This window comes from Gymnodraco acuticeps, unplaced genomic scaffold, assembly GCF_902827175.1.
Source record: "Gymnodraco acuticeps unplaced genomic scaffold, fGymAcu1.1, whole genome shotgun sequence".
Taxonomy (NCBI): domain Eukaryota; kingdom Metazoa; phylum Chordata; class Actinopteri; order Perciformes; family Bathydraconidae; genus Gymnodraco; species Gymnodraco acuticeps.
Window position 1 is genome coordinate 4,110,999 of NW_022990135.1, and position 17,163 is coordinate 4,128,161.

At 40.0% G+C, this 17,163-nt stretch overlaps 2 protein-coding genes across 2 annotated transcripts; one reads left to right on the plus strand and one right to left on the minus strand.

Moving 5' to 3' along the window:
• Positions 1-408: 408 nt before the first annotated feature.
• On the plus strand, positions 409-9,693 carry gpr137c (G protein-coupled receptor 137c). The gene is made up of 8 exons (XM_034217099.1): positions 409-1,308; positions 4,627-4,676; positions 4,911-5,018; positions 5,107-5,245; positions 5,833-5,982; positions 6,420-6,545; positions 6,647-6,771; positions 6,909-9,693. Exons 1-8 carry the CDS (start codon positions 934-936, stop codon positions 7,162-7,164), a joined length of 1,329 nt encoding a protein of 442 aa, XP_034072990.1. The 5' UTR covers positions 409-933; the 3' UTR covers positions 7,165-9,693.
• A 246-nt stretch (positions 9,694-9,939) lies between these two features.
• LOC117546741 (lysosomal acid phosphatase-like) lies at positions 9,940-15,810 on the minus strand. Its single transcript, XM_034217100.1, is given in 14 exon segments — positions 9,940-11,186; positions 11,268-11,443; positions 11,618-11,724; positions 11,834-11,922; positions 12,011-12,059; positions 12,151-12,234; positions 12,749-12,838; positions 13,239-13,337; positions 13,414-13,497; positions 13,499-13,506; positions 13,581-13,641; positions 13,799-13,885; positions 14,094-14,189; positions 15,633-15,810. Coding segments are annotated over 14 exon segments (1,263 nt in total). The 5' UTR covers positions 15,723-15,810; the 3' UTR covers positions 9,940-11,043.
• Between the last annotated feature and the right edge of the window lie 1,353 nt (positions 15,811-17,163).

Sequence of the window (17,163 nt, forward strand, 5' to 3'; positions counted from 1 at the left end):
TAGGAAGCTTTTATTCCATAACACTTCTATAATTAATACGAACTCGATACTGTAAGGATAGTAGCTGGTGAGAATATAGCTGTTTTATAGTTCTAAATGTTATTCCCTATGTTGTGTTTCTGAGCACGGATAATTTTTTTGCTTTTATTTTGAAGGTAACAGTGCTTTTCCGCCACTGTTGGTTATCGCTTAGTAACTTGACGCACATGTCTGCGAGTTGTTTTGATGCCTCTTTTCTGTGCAAGAGACGCCCACGTGCGTCTTTTAGCCAATACCATGATGGAGCAGTTGTTGACTTGAACAAATTGCACATTAACTAGCACATAAAGGCGGGCATTATTACAGCTGACATCATCAGAAACCAATGGAGTGAGGAAGCTGTGGAGGTTGGTCGGTAAGATTAGCCAATGAAATGGCGCACTTGGAAATGGGTGTGTGGACTTCGTTCACTTGGGATAATTATCTCGGAAACTGGCGAGAATCTGTGGCTCCGGAGTCAGCTGTTTCACAAGAACATGCGTAGTGTTGAGCCAAGATGGCGTCCTCTGCAGGGCTAGTTTCAGTTGTAGCTGAGAACAAGGGGGCGGGTCTAAAACTGCATCACAGCTGATCTGGAGGTTTTTCCCCCTTAAGTTGTTTTTTGCAGAGAGCAGCTTTGCAGACATCCACACAGGGGGACCTCTCTCTTGTTTTCTTCCTTGTCATTTTGGAACCTAGCGAATTTAAAAGAAGATCCTATTTTTTCTTCAGCCTATGATCGGATTCAAGCCCCAGCGCAGCTTTATTATGGCACTTGTTTTAAGAAAAACATGTTTTTTTCACCCGAATACCCTTGTTTTTTGTCATCCACGGCGGATTTAGCCTAGGTCTGACCCAGTTTTAGTGCGTTTGCCTTCCCTGCATCCCATGTGTTAGTCCGAGCCTTCAGTGGAGATGTTTTCGGCAGGAGAGGAGCTTAATTCCCATTTGTTTACCTCACTGAAGGAGTCCCCTGGAGCTGCAATCTCACCAACACTGGAGCTCAGTCTCACTGCCGTCTACACCTTCCTCTACTCATTTCTGTTTGTTTTCGTGTACCTGCAGCTCTGGCTCATTTTGCACTACGGACACAAGCGCTTCAGCTTCCAGAGTGTGTTTTTGTTTCTGTGCTTGCTCTGGACTGCATTGAGGACGACCCTCTTCTCTTTCTACTTTAAAAATGTGGTGCAGGCCAACCAGCTGCAGCCTCTGGCCTACTGGCTGCTCTACTGCTGCCCTGTCTGCCTGCAGTTCTTCACCCTATGCCTCCTCAACCTCTATTTCACACAGGTAGGACTGCACTCTGGGTCTTTGTGCGTGTGACAGGGTGTGCAGTGTTTGTCTGTGACCCAATTTCATAAAGCCGCTGACACTGCAGTTTTGTGTTCTTTGTTTTGATCTGATTTCACACAAAAACACATGTAACTACCATGCATGTAAATGGATTGTTATTATCTTATTATTCTTTTGTATCCCACTAACTTCTTCCATATATATCCTAAGTCCTTCTCACCCACTGCCCTGTGGGCCCCTAGCTCTTCGTGGATGATTACCCAATCTTAGTTAAAAGTGAGCAATGTGTCACAATGGCTTTGACACATTGAGTTTGCATGTCAGTTGTCCTTTTAGTAAAAGATAAAAGAGCAGCTATTCAAAAACGAGGCTTTGACAGTCAACCTCTTTGCACAAGCTCATTTGATCAGTTATGTTAGTTATGTTTAGTTTATAAACCGTTTACTAAATTGGTTAAAGGATTTGCAGAGCAGATTTATTGTTAATATATGATCCTCTCTCACCCTTAAGAGTCTATGTCAATATAATAATGCTTTTACAAAGTACGTATTGTTTCATGCAGTGTGCAAACAAATGGCACATACCACTTTATCACATATAACCTAACTTTGACCGTCTTGCTGGTACAGTACATCCCCTGTTGAGAGGATTGTGAGTCAGAATTGGCAGAAAAGCATGTTTTGCATATTTCAAAATGACTCAGGATGCAGTAAGATATCCTGATATGTTTGGCCTACTTGACATACTATGTATTCATACTACATACATACTATGTAGACATATAAAATAATATTGTGGCATACTAGTGTGGTGTAAGGATATTAGAGGACAGATTGAATCTTGTTTTCAGGCAACCAGCAAAGAAACACCTGGCTAAAACAAAGTGCATGTGAATTAGTGAATTTAGATGTGTTGGTGAGTGGGCTTTGTTACCTTTACACAGGGCCAGACTAGCTGTTCTCTTCCGTGTCCACTCTTTATATCCAACATTTCGTCCTTGAAGATGGGAGAATGTGGTCACTATGGTCACCATCGGCCTAAATGTTCCAGAGTGGAGTGTGTTACCTGATTTGAAGCAGCTTTTTTAGGTGGCTGTTGGTCTGAAAAGCCTGCAAATTGACTCAGTGCATGTCTCTGGCATTGACTGATTACTGAACGGGCCTACCAGGGGGATGAAAATGACAGGAAGCATTTTGGCCTTCAACTAAAATATCATTACTCACACAACCAGGATACTCAAGATGACCTATAAGCAACATAAAACAACTACAGAGGGATGCAAAACAGCTGCAAAGAGACACACAAACTGAAACTAGCTATACCATAAAGTCTGTGTGTCTTGCCCCTATGTAGGAGAGGTGGTGGGGCATGTTGCATGTCTGTTTCTAGGAGCCCACTGTCTCATAATCCTCCCATGATCCTGGGGTGAGAGCTGTTAAGATCCCCAGTAAAGCCCTATTAAGCCTCCTGTGATGTGTTTCATTCAATCAGTGCACAAGATTGAAACGTCCCTGACGAATCCCGTGTGCCAGTGGTTTCTGGGAGACAGAGTGAGACACAGTTGGTGTCAAAGACCTGTTTGTTCCTCCCTCAGAAAACACCTACACACTTTCAGTTTGTTACCATTCAGTCACTGCTTCAAAGGAAAACACAGAATCTAACAGAGAGTGGGAGTAGAAAACGTTCAACTTGAGTGGAGATTAGGTGATGGAGTTAAGGGTGTCTTATGACAGCTGAATAATCATCGTAGCCCCTCAGCTGATCTGCGACCAGTTAGTCTGCACTTCCTTTGAATAAAAACGAATGTTGTACAGTGGCTGCCATGCCAAAAGTATGCATCTCTATCATGTGACTGGCCACCTCAGCGGATATACTTTTCCTACTTGAGGCTGAATGTCTAGCCAGGTCAGGCCTGAGTTATAGGTCATAGAAACATTGACCAATCCTGATGAGCCAAATTCACTTTACAGTCTTAGTTATACTAGTTATCAATCAACACATGCTACTGAACGTTTTAAACAAAACACTGAAGCAGCTATCATCAACACATTGATATTAATAATGAATGAAATGACTAGTATTAGGAAAGTGCATGGTCACTCATAGTCACAAACCCACAGAGAAGTAATCCAACCCTAGCATTTTAGTGTCTTTCAGCTCCTTGTTTTGGTTCACACTGTTTGTGCTGCGTTTGTGTAACAACTGAGAAAAATAGGCCAAGTAACGCATGCCATAAGCAGAATGCTGATACAACATCATGCCACCATCTGACACACACTCATGTGTGGAAATACTTGTGTGTGTTTTCTGATGAGTCAGGCATGACCTCGGTGATTTACTTCCCACTTATTGCATTTTAGCTCCTTCTTCCTATAGAAAATAAAATGGTTGGGTTACAAACATCGTATCAAAGCTTATTCTCTGCACAGAGGAAAATAATAATCTAGCTATACATTTTTAGGCATACAGTATAGGGCAAACAAAGTATGTAATGGGGTCGTGTTCTTTTGGCTTGTTGCTTGCAAATTACCTCTCCTGACCTACATTCTCACACAAAAGTGTTTACACAACGTGTGTGTGTGTGTGTGTGTGTGTGTGTGTGTGTGTGTGTGTGTGTGTGTGTGTGTGTGTGTGTGTGTGTGTGTGTGTGTGTGTGTGTGTGTGTGTGTGTGTGTGTGTGTGTGTGTGTGTGTGTGTGTGTGTGTGTGTGTGTGTGTGTGTGTGTGTGTGTGTGTGTGTGTGTGTGTGTGTGTGTGTGTGTGTGTGTGTGTGTGTGTGTGTGTGTGTGTGTGTGTGTGTGTGTGTGTCAGGAATCTCTACAGGCTGTGTTGAATTCACACTCTTCCCAGTGCTTCTCAAAGTGTGGTCCGCGGACCACTGGTGGTCCGTGAGCGCCCCCTAGTGGTCCGCGAGTATATTGGTAACATTTCACATTTGAAATAAATAAATACATTTAAGTTTTCCGCACTCTCGCGGGAATATCTCCGCAATGGAGCGAGGTTAAGTTTCAATTTCGATTGCATGATATAGCCCAGCGCAACACCTTCATCACACATGTTGCCACTTGTTTGTACCATTTTCAGGCGATTTCTAATCTGTTCTAGAAAAACGATGTGTTTTTTGATATTTGTGGAGTTAGGTGGTCCGCGAGTGTTTTTTTATTGGTTAAGTGGTCCTTGGAATGAAAAAGTTTGAGAAACACTGCTCTAAATGAACCCTCATTTTCTGTCCGATCTTCAATGTGAGATTTTTTTAAATACTGGGATTATTAAATGAGTACAAAAACATAATTTATGATTTTCTTTGTTTGTTTAGGTGATGTTTAAGGCTAAAGCCAAGTATTCTCCAGAGCTCACTAAATACAAGTAAGTCTGTCCTTTTGATTTATTTATTATTGCCTTATCCTTGACATTATACCAGAAGTTGTTCTCTAATCAATTGTTGAAATCTATATCTAATAAAACGCAATAATAATTGTGTATTTTATTGTATGAGACAGAACATTCCTTCCTCCCTGCCATGAATTTAAATGAGATGTTGCTTATGAATTTAGTTTTGGTTGTCTTCTTACTCTGTCTGTTTTTGCCTCCTCTCCCCAGGGTTCCTCTGCGTCTGTTCTTCCTGTGTCTCAGTATATTTTTCCTGGTGGTCAATTTAACTTGTGCGTTGTTAGTGCAAGGAGCTCTGGAGCGCTCTGAGTCACCAAGGTAAGCAAAAACACTAAGAATACATGTTCCCCAAGATAATAATGTCACATTTAGAACCGCTTACCTTGAAAAACCTCCATGTCTGCAGCGATGGGGGAATCAGACACGCGGTGCTGGCCCGGGTCCTGATCAACGACAGTCTGTTTGTCCTGTGTGCCGTCTCTCTGGCCGTCTGCGTCTTCAAGATCGCCAAAATGTCCTCTGCAAATGTTTACCTCGAGTCCAAGGTAGGGATAAAAAAACATTAACAAAAAGTATATTTCATTTTCTATAAAAAAGTCAGTATTTCACAAAGTAAAGCACGGTAAAAATGTATGTTATGGTTATGTGTGTTTTCATAGCAGGTATTAGGAAACACAAATCTAGTATTGTATCCCATTTTGAAACATGTAAATCTACATAATCTGGATATTGGCAGCGTTAGCATGAAAATGTCTGTGTATTAATGATAAAAAATATCAGACACTAGCTGCCTGTTACCCGGATGTATGTTATTGTAAAACCTCATTTACAGTGTATACAGTGACACACACACTATCATAAATCCCTTGTTAAAATCCTAAAGGGTGATCAAGCCTAAGGTTATTGAGCCATTTGTTCATGTTACTTTAGAAAATTGTGCAGTTTACGGCTCTTGGTAATGGTGTCTCAAATGTATGTCCTACAAAACTCAATTCCTGGCCTATAATCCGCCATGTTTGTCACGGAGAGGCCTCTTTTATTTGGTGGATCACATCTGTGGCCCATATCTGACATCCAATTTCAGCCGGCTGATTCATGTCTTGTAATAATAAGCACAGTAATCTTCCCCCAGGGTACATCAGTGTGTCAAGCTACAGCCATAGGAGCCGTGGTGATCCTGCTGTACACATCCAGAGCCTGCTACAACCTGGTGGTGGTGGCCCTGTCGCCGCAGGACAGACCTAACCCCTTCAACTACGGCTGGTTCAGCGTTTCCGATCAGGTACTGCCCCAAGTGTTGGAAAACAGGCTTGTTTTGAGCCAAACACCAACTGCCCTGTGTGTGTGGACAATCCATTTTATGAGATTTGGGGAAGCAATGCTTAGTGGGGTAAAGGGCTTTGTTTGGCTAAAAATAAACCAAATCTCACCAGTGTGTGTGTTTTGTGTGTGTCCTCCTGACCTACATCATGGCTCAGGAATTAAGACACACAGCCCATTTCAAAGAGGGTTTGTTTGTGTGTGTTGGACACCTACTGTGTGGATGTAATCTGTCACGAATTATGTCATTAATCTGTCTGTATACCTGCTGTGAGTACCATATCTCAACATGTGTATAAAATGATCTAAGTGTAAATGTATAAAATACAATATTTTCTGTTTGTTAACCGTCCTCAAGAGCCATGATATCATTATGCAATATGTTCATGTGTGTTACAGGCTGATGTGCAAGAGATCAGCGGTGAAGCCTACATTGTGTTTGGGATCATTCTGTTCTTCTGGGAGCTGCTACCTACAAGTTTAGTGGTGGTTTTCTTCAGAGTCCAGAAACCCAACCAAAACCTGGTAAAATAACAAGTTAAAAATACAAATAACTGCAATAATCTGTCGTACAAAACTGTGACCTTTCAGAGCTGTAAAGTGTAATGAACTTTGATCAACTCCAGACTCCAGGAGGGATGATCAACAGCCACAGTTTCAGCTCCAGAGCTTATTTCTTTGACAATCCTAGACGGTACGATAGTGATGATGACCTGTCAAGAAGCATTAATAGTAGGAGTGATCGAGCCAGGTAGGCATAACCCAAGCACAAATAGTCTTTAAAGCTTTGTATTGGAAAATCAATACCCTTACTGACAAATGACTTTGGATTGATTCCTCTTATCCTTATCCTCCCTCTCCTATCTCTTGTTCAACATTTCTCCTCAGCCTTCTCTCCAATACTCCCCAGCTGGGTACGTCCAGTTGGTATGGCGCCATCCAACGCAATGGAACACTGACGGCAGGCGTCGGGACCGCCCAGCAGGCGCCATCTTCTACGGCCCCCCTGCTGTTCGCCTACGGAAACATCCAGAGTGACAACCCGCAACATCACAACTATTACTCCACCCCGCAGAATAACAACTACCACCATCACCACAGTAACTACTATTCCACGCCACAGAATTATTACTCTGGGTCATAAACGTATTTCTGCACCCTACAGAATTAAACTGGGTTAGAGTAAAAAGACTAATAGCAATTTCCTGTCACCATTTAGCTTCCCCAGATCATCATTGCAGGTACTTTTGAATGATATTCTGAGGGATTGCTTTGGACCAAGTTGGGTCTAAAAGTTGGTTCGAAATGTGGTGGCATCAGTAGCTGGGGAGTTGTTTAGCCATGGCCTTTTTTTGGACATTACTGTCTCTAAATTACATAATTGGATCAGATATAAAACACTGGACGCATGTAACAGAGTTTAAGCAATACATCTGTCTAATACACCTAAAACCGCAAAGACCAAACTCTTTCTGTTAAATGTTTTAGTCACATAATTGGAATCATTAGGGACCAGATAATCATAGCCCTCATCATCTTCTTGTAAATTGCATCCAATTATGGAACATATCATTCCGCTCAGACAAGCCATATAGCAGGCTAGCTAACATGGCTAATGAGGAAGCTGCCATGGGCTGTTGTTCAACAGTTCTTAACACACAGACATTATATTGACTTGACATAAGTCAAAGTGTTATTTGGGTTGTCAAAAGAGTTGTATGACTGTTTTTAATCAGCATGCATATTATACAATCGCCATTTAGCATAAAGAAGGGTAATTTGGCAGGAAGAGAACAGTGTAGGATTCTGGCCTGCTAGCTTAAACTAATTCTTAATAAGGCTTCTCTGACAATGAAAACAGATGCATCTACAGAGGGTATTTTATGTTGTTTCTTACCTTTAGGTCTGGTTACGTTTGACAGGAATTAGCAGTCGCTAATTTGCCATTGACTGTTGTAGAGAGCTACCTTATCGCATCCTCTAACAGTTAGCTCAAACAAAGACAATTCCCAGAGACCTATCGAAACTGAATTGCAAAAAAACAAATCAAACTTTCATCCATAACATACTTGGCAATATTATTTTGTTGGTGGCAAATCATCTTTTCTTCAAACAGTGCTTGTTAGGTTTGGTGCCACAGAAATATAACACCATTAGCAAGTTTAAGACTTTAACCTTCCTACTCAGTAGGCTACTGGATTTTGGTTTAACATGTAAAACAGGCTTATTACTGTAATAATGTAATCAAAAATACTGGTCAGATTTTTTTTCGGGGTTCAAAGGTGTCATCCATGTAAACTGCTTACAGCTGCAAAAGTTAGATGTATGTAGCATCCATATGCTTGGTATCGACAATCTCAACAGCACAAGCTTGATCAATATTAGTGTGTGAAAAATGTAACATCTACCATTTATTATAGAAGTTAATGGTGGAGGAACAGTTTCAACTGATGACTTAAATGACCGACTCAGGCTTTTAACTACATTTGCTCGGTTCCGAGAACATGCCAGGGCTGTTGGATTATTTAAACAGCAGCTTAATCCAGGTTTACTTCCCCATTAATAATACAATGGAAACTACATTACAACCTATAACAAGGAGTGCTGAATGTTTGGGATTAAAAAAACATATCATAGATTCTACTGGGCAGTAGCACTATCATTTGGAGGATATTTAAATGAAAGTATCAACCTGCATTCAACTTTGGAAGAGCCCTAGGATTGTACATTACCAGGTTGAAAATATCATATTTTTGTCCAAAAAACATTCGCTGAAGCAACAATTTGCACTTAGAAAAAAGTTCACTTTAAGAGAAAAAAGCGTTATGCGTGTTCTCCAATCATCGTCTGTATTTTATCTTTTAATATTTATCCCTTTTGAGAAAGAAAATATCAATGTGCCATCACATTAAGTCATGTCTTATAGTTTCGTTCCTAAAGGAAAATATTTTTGCACAAGAGCGATCGGATAATGTATTTTTAAAGGTTTGTGTGTCACCTTAATCGATTTCTAATCTATGTATTTTGTGTCTGTATGGCTCTTACATTTCAGTTTTAACGGTTGCTTTTATAAATTTATATTTTTATTGTTTAACAGATTTGTATAGTTTATTTTCTTCTCCTATTGTTCATTATCTCTTAAATCTTCTGAATTTCATGTCAGACTGCAGCCTGTAAGCAATATTTCACTTTGATGGAACATTTGTGGCATATATGACCCAGCTATAAGATCAAAATCAGTGTACGCATCTGTGCTAAGTCAGAACTGAATGAGAGAAATGTGACCCAACATCACTGTACTTAAACAGACTTCAGCTGTCATGAAACTCAATCTGTAAATGACCAAGCAAACATTGACTTCATACCAGAAAACACAGGACACTGAAATACGGTGGAAATCAAGCTGTTCTCCTATTTCAGAAATAATATCATCTGCAGTGCATGCATCAGAGTGCAAGATCTCAGTGGCATACTTTTTTTCCAAGGTGATATAATTTATGTAAAAATGTTGCCCTATCTGCTTCAAAATGGCAGAGATGATTGGTTCATCATGTTATTGATTGTTTTATCTGCGGCCATATTGAATGTAACCTGAGAGATCACTAACGATGTATGCAAGAAAAGCACTACCATGTTTAAATAAAGGCCTACTGCACTGTTTTGAAAACTAAAATAACCCGTATTTCAAATGTTGTTCTGTAAAAGTGTTATAGGGGAAATTAACCTTTCTACCTGGCAGTTTCACACAGAATACAAGTGTGATCACCACCATATCTGTGCACAGACATGCTAGTCATGTGCCTGAGTTTAACAGTTAAGTTTATAAGGAACATCCAAATTAAGTTGAGACGGCAGCTGGTCGATCACTGCGAGACACGGCAGGCTGTGTATCTCGGCTCTGAGACATAAACACACGTGATGCAAAGGAATCCATTAGATTTATTTTAAATGATTAAACACACAAACAAAAAGGCAGATTCAAAGACACACACATGTAAAGATCTCCAGTGTTTCTAGTATCCCCCTTAAAATGTATATTATGTGAAGCTGATTTACATTATCATGAAATGTGATTCTTGTTTACGCCCAATTTTAATATTATTTGTTTAAACCAGCTTTTTCTGGATAAGTGACACTTTTAACATTGAGCTGCTGCTCAAAAATGTGAAATGCTACAAAAATATTTGGCATCCAAGCAAATGCACACCCCAGAATTAAAAATATTTAAGGCATCACGGTCATTAGGATTACACATGCATTTAAACAAATGTATTCCTCCTATTCAAAAGGTAATCCTTTTTTGCAAACAGACCAGGGCTGGAAGAATTCTGAATTCAGTATTAAGAAATGTTTTGCCTTTTTAGTCAACATCTTGGGCGTCACCAGGTTAAGTATTATTGGAGCTGTTTTTAAGAAATATTAGACAAGCCAGGAAGAAAATCATGATGCTAAATAAAAATCGTGAATTTGCGATGACATTCCCAAAACCTTTTCCCATCATGTATCATGATTACATAATTTAAGATTACAACTGTATCACTATTTTCTGCATCCAATCGAGTCCTATGCTTGAAAAACCCCAGATGCAGTGTCTGTATGAGCACATTTTGGGAAAATATGTGTAGAAATATGAGCTGATTGGAGATCAGACCACGATGGGAAAACCACAGTTCCTTTTTGTGTCAAACATAAAACAGACCCTTTTCCCTGCTGTGTTTTCTTGATGGGGAAATCAGTCCTGGTCCCTCCAACAGCCTGTCTCTCAGCACTAATGTTAGTTTAGAGTGACAGGGAGGCATTTTAAAACCTGTTCTTCCCTAAAATCTTATTTAAATTCCTCTCTCTGACCCAACAAAATCAGGTCATTTTGGACGACAACTCACTCTTTAAAGATTTTAATTGTTGTGGCTCCGGAACCGTCAGAAAGGTCACTCGGGAGTTTAAGAGTTCAAAGTCCTTCTTCATCGCTGCTGTCCCAAGATGCCGGGCTTTCCGATCTCCGGGGAAGGAGTTTTTGCTTCTGTCAGGATTCATCTCCCACATCCTGGTTGACGACATGGCTGTATCCCCGGTTGTTGATTGGCTTCTGCCAACAAATAACTCCGAGGAGGAAGGCGACGAGGAAGATGAGCAAAGAACAAGACACCGCCAGACTGATGATCACCTCTGAAGATGGAGAATGGAGGATTAATGGAGGCACAAACAATCTTATTATTTTTATTTGATCAGTTTTTAGTGTGTGTTAACCTGTATCTCTCCCTTTTGACGGCAGTTGGCACTCTTTGTCTCTGTCGTCTGAAATGGAGAGCTTTGTAATTCTCACAAAGTCATCTAGGGGGCAGTCAAGAGAGCAGCCTGGTATCTGAAGAGGGTACGGCTCCACTGTGCTGTCATTCCGGTAGAACATGGACACAGAGGCAGAGCTGGAAAGAAAGGGAGAGTTGTACTGTCTGTGATGTCACATTTAAATACATGTCATCTTCCCTATCAGCTGTTTGGACGCATTAACAGACCTTAAAACATCACCATTTTTGTTTGTGTATTTGTAAGTCTCATCTATGTATTCCACTGTTCGTAAAAGGTATGGTTTTTTTTACCCGTTTTCCTCCCTGTAAAGCTCAATTATATGACAAGAGGCATAAGGTGGCTGTCTTCCGTTGAACACATTCAGACTGGCCTGAAGAGCGGCTACCGTGGTGTCGTGCTGTTGAACAGGAACACATTAAAGGAATTAGACAAAACAATACGGTATGGTTAGCTTGGCACAAAGACTGGATAAAGAGGAAACGGCTAGATGTAACAGTAATTCTTACCGCTGACAGCATCATCAGTTTCAGCCTCTGGGCAGGGTCTGGGACGGCCATTGTTGAAAGTTTCTTCACTATTTCTCCCAATAGCATACCTGGAAGAAAGTCAGCAGTTTGTATATCCATAAGCACTCCTGCATTTAAAAGGATAAGTCTGGTGATAATCTAGATAAACACACATACCTCCCATCAGCCGGCTCTTTTCTTGTTGCTTGTAGACCCCAAATGTGATCTGTGAAAATCAATCAGTATATTGAAATAGTCCTTGACTAGAAAATAGTATTTAGACCTGAAGGAAACCTTGGTGTTGCGACTTCTTTTACCCGAAATCCAAAGTCTTTGAGCCATTGGAGCTTCTCCATGACTTCAGGAGTCACCCAATCAGGAGCAGACTTGTTGTGACGGGACTGAAATCACACGAAAAACACAGGAGAATTATGAAAAGCACAAAAAAACACGTGGTTAATTAAACAAAGTTAAACAATGACTAAAAGCTTTAATTAAGAAGAACAGTTATACAGTTTAGTGAGCAAGTAGTGACCTTTGTGAGGACCAAAAGCACCAGTGTGAAACCGATACCAGTTCCTCACTTCTGTTCCTTAAACCAACATGTGTCTGTTCCTTTAAAACTGATGACATTACACAAACTGTTTTTGTTCAAAATGTTGAAATGTAAATGGCATAACAGGGTGCTTTTATTTCCAAATGAAGGCAACAAGTTAGTTTCCTGAAAAAGGCATCTTCAATATCTTTAATGAAAGTGTGCTCATTGAAACCTGCTAATATCTCTCATAATAAAGATGTGTAGCTAGCTATCATTTTTTTACCTTTAGTTCATTTTGTGTTTTTCAATTATGTTCCAACTGTGTGTGTGTGTGTGTGTGTGTGTGCGTGTGTGTGTGTGTGTGTGTGTGTGTGTACCTCACAGAACAGTGTGTCGTACACGCTCCAGACTGACTCCACATCAGTCTTATTGAGTCCTGTTTTGTTCTTCACCAGTTCTATAATATCCTGTAGAGAAGAACACACCACTTTAAAGCATTTCTACGGAAGCCCTGAGAGGCAAAATAAAAATGTATGTATGGTCAAATGTACCTAAAGAAAATCTCTTGCCGGTTTATGACTAAACAGGTAAAAGGACAATCTTTTTTAATATGCGATGACGTTGGGGAAAAAATTGTTTTGCAGGTAAAAAAAAATATATACATATATTGTATGTTTCAAATAATGGAGAAATTAAGAATCCCCTGGAAGAAAACCAAAGAAATTATGATTTTACTAATTTGGAAAACATAAGGGGTAGTGGTGCTTCCCAGGTCACATAGAAATGGACTTATTTGTCGCTTTATTGCCTCTCATGGCTTCTGTATTTATCATAAAAACCCAACATGCAACCCTGGAATTCCTGTACCTGGTATGCCAAAGTGACATTGATGAATTCCTCCGTTTTTTCGGTTTCATTCATCAACAGGTTGTAGCGAGGGCAGTCATCCAGAGGGTAATCAAGAAGCTACAAAAAAAGACACAAAGTTTAGACAAAGTGAATTAGAGCGAAGCCCTGATAACCGGTTTCTCTGCACACATACCCTCTCTTCACTTTTTGGCACTGTGTGTACAGGTATCGGCTGCCAGGGCATATTTGGATTGAAGACCTGCTGACCAGCGGGGGGGGTACAGACCTGAAGGATGGGAAAGAGGCTGTTAGTACAAGCAAGAAAAGTACTACGTAGAGAATTACTGTTAGTTCGCTGACCCGCAAGGTTGGATTCAGCGCTCATCAGGGTGCGATCGTAGTCCGTACTGCGAACGTGGATCTGAGGACAAGAAGAAAAACACCTCCTTCATGAATTCCAGCTCCGGGGGGAACGCTGTATAACACCCACATGCCAAGGGGCCCCTCTTCCTCAATATTAATATGAGTCATCGTGTCTGGGACCATGGTGCCATGTGATCTGACAGCGGAGAGGTTACCTGGTTCCTGTCGTAGGAGTCGTTCAGGAAGCCTTTGTATCGGTTCCTCAGGAATTGGCCCAGTTCAAAATGCTGCTTCATCCCCACCTAAAAACAGAGACGAGTGTTTCTGAATCCATGACATAAACTCTTGTACACTGTTGCAGAACAAATAGGGACTCAAGTGGGACAATAACAAGGGGTTAAAATAACTCAACTATAGAAATAGATTGTTATAAAGGCAGAAAGAGTATGCAAGACAATATATGTGCAGATGCCATGCAAACACTTGGATAGACAGAAATATTCATCATACCTGTGATAACTGTCCAAAGCCTTGTGGCCAGTCGCCCTCTTGATAAGGGTCTGTAGGATAGGCTTTGACTGGAGACCTGTCGCCATGCCGGAACAACTGGAAGAGGGAGGACAAGATATCAACAACACCCAAAAAAACAACAACAAACAACACTTTTTCTGTGGCAAAAGATGTGACGTATCATTCAGTATTTTCTGTATGGAAAGAAAGGAACATACTTTAATTGGGTGATAAGTAAGGACATCAGCACAATTTCTATCTACGTTTTTTTTCACTTTCAGTTACCTCAAGTGACTTTTGTTTGGAATCGATCTCTATTATAGGCCCTATTTCTCACAATTTGATGGCATCTGTAGTCAACATTGCTTCTCAAAAGACAGCACTAATTTCCCCATCAGTTTAAATGTCACAAGGTAAGATCGTTGTCCTTGTTTGAACTGTGTGGTTGGCTGTGATAAAGTCCAGTCAGCCAACAGTGACGGTCTTGCCACTCAGGAGTGAAAACAAACAGATACAAAATGTAACTGTAACAATAGGAGGAAGACAAGGACAATACTAAGAGTGAGAACAGGGAGCTTTCTCTCTGAAATGGGTCATTCACGTATAACTTCCCCTTTAACAATGAATAGAGAACTCATTGAAACCAAATGGTTAGTTTTGGTTGAAAGCGTTGTTACTGGAAGACACCAAATCAAGCTTCTATTCAAGTAGAACAGTTTCGAGTTTCAATCTTCAAGCCGCCTCAGAGGAGTGTGGTTTCTAGTTTCCTCATGATGCATGCCTCCCGTCCAAAATAGCTTTAAAACACTGTAAATTCTATTTGAAGTGTGGATTATCCCTTTAAGACCACTAATCTCTTCTACTGTAGATGTGGCTACCTCGCAGGCAATTAGGTCAACGGGGGGCAACAATATAAACGTCTGTTAAAGGCAGTCAACAAATACTACTTTCATAACTTCATGTGGACCTGCTGACATATTTTAACACCGTCACAGCAAGATGCTTGATGTCTTGACACGAAAAACCTGAGCGAGTCCAATGCTATTTCAATTCCCACATCCGTGACAGGTTCCATGTCTGTAACGCTAGAAAACAAGAAATGGAGGGTGGGAAAAAGAACCTACACACTAGTATAGAGAAATAAGAGCTTATGACAAAAAACAGATAAACAAATTCACTAATTTGCCATCTAAATAGACAGGAGTGAGATTAAGCACACATCGAGATGTTTTCTTCTCACTGGTGGGCTGTGGACAGGTTTAGGGCTTAGCAGATGCATGCAAATACTTTCTAACTGGATTCCTAATATGTGCCTTTTTTAAAGGAATCAGAGAAACATCCAAGCTTAAAAAAAACTTATGCGAAACAGACTTAATTCGAGTTCAGAGAAATTAATATTTGCACAGAAAAGCAAAGAAAAAACAAAACTTAAAAAATGTTGAATAATAGTTCCGTAAGTGGCGTAAGAGATTCGTTGCAACTCGCTGCAGAGTTAAACACATCTTCCGTATCGTTATATTTAATATAATGTGTACTCACCACAGTCACATATACTAGTTGTGTTTCTGCTGCAGCTTCTCCACATACAGAGCCAACCATTAAAACAAAGAGCACCACAGCGGACTCCATGTTTTCGTCTGTATGACCGGAGTGCTAACCTATATTTGCTAACCAGAGATGATTATCGGTTCCTTAGGTCTCCTGTCTGAGCGGCGTCAAGACAACTACTACATTAACAGCAACTAGACCGGAAGTTAAAGAATAAAACGTAGCGTAAAGGTTCGCGAATAAACCGCATGTCTGAGACATACATCCATGGTCTGAGAGCACGTGAAGCATTATAAAGAAAACAATGTATTTAGTTTACTATTTTATGTGCATAGTTACATTTTGCCAGTAGTTCTTTTTTATTTTTAGTACAAACATGTAAGATGTAATTTAGCTTGCCTTTTATTTTTGACATAGATAGCCTGCGTAATGTTAGCTGACTTCACAAGGAAAGGGAAAACGGAAGTGACGTTACATCAGATTCGTGTGCGTACATGTCAACAGTCCGGACTTCTCAATTGAACAAAAAAAAAACTGCGACACAACAAACTTAATTTATTGACTGCACTGTATTTTATTAAATCCCTAACATCCACAAACGACAGGCATGGTTCTCTTTATCTTCTTCGCCATTTCTGAAAGAAAAAAAACACATTATAGTTTTGTGAATTATTGAGTGTAAAATGCTGCTAATAAGGCTATCAACATTTTGACTTAATTGTGTCAAAAGGAAAACGTTTTAAAGACATTATTAAAAAATGTATATTATTTGCCTATCATACCATTTTGAGTTTAAGGGTTGCAGTTGCAATTGTGTGCCACTAGAGTTCAGTGTTGTGTCATGTCAGACATGCAGTATTTGCAATGTTGCTGTGTATCCTTTAAAATCAAGTACTGATTACAATAATGTGCCTATAGGTAAAATATGTTGTTGAAACCTTTGATTTAACTGATCAAACATTTAGACCTGGGAATTGTTAACATTATAGTGGATCAACAAAGATTAAACAACATGAGAAATATGTTCAGCACCATAAACCGGTTATTCAGAATATAACTTCAACAGATGTATTGACATAAAACAATCAATGTGTGTTTTGATCTTGAGAGCAGTTAGCCCTGAAACCTTTGGTGCTGAGCTGACATATCCGTGACATGATCCCCTGGTACACAGATCTGTGTGTACACAGTGAAAAGCAGCTTTGTTGTGTGACAAGAAACATTAATCCCGGATCCCAGTGGTTATCTAATCCTCAACTACCTTTTTTTCCTGACCACTACTATAACATTGTAAAAACGTTATTTTACAACAAATACAAATACACTGAATAAACATGAGAAACATGGCCTCTTAGCAAATATCAATGTTTTAACAATTAACTTTTCTCTATCCTGTTTGGCTTATAGTAGCCTATATTTTGTAATAACTGCAAGATTAGTGAAATATCTTTAGAAAACGTCACAGCTGGACACTTGAACTCGGTGTGACCACTGTACTTTAAATGTTAAGAGGCAGAAATCA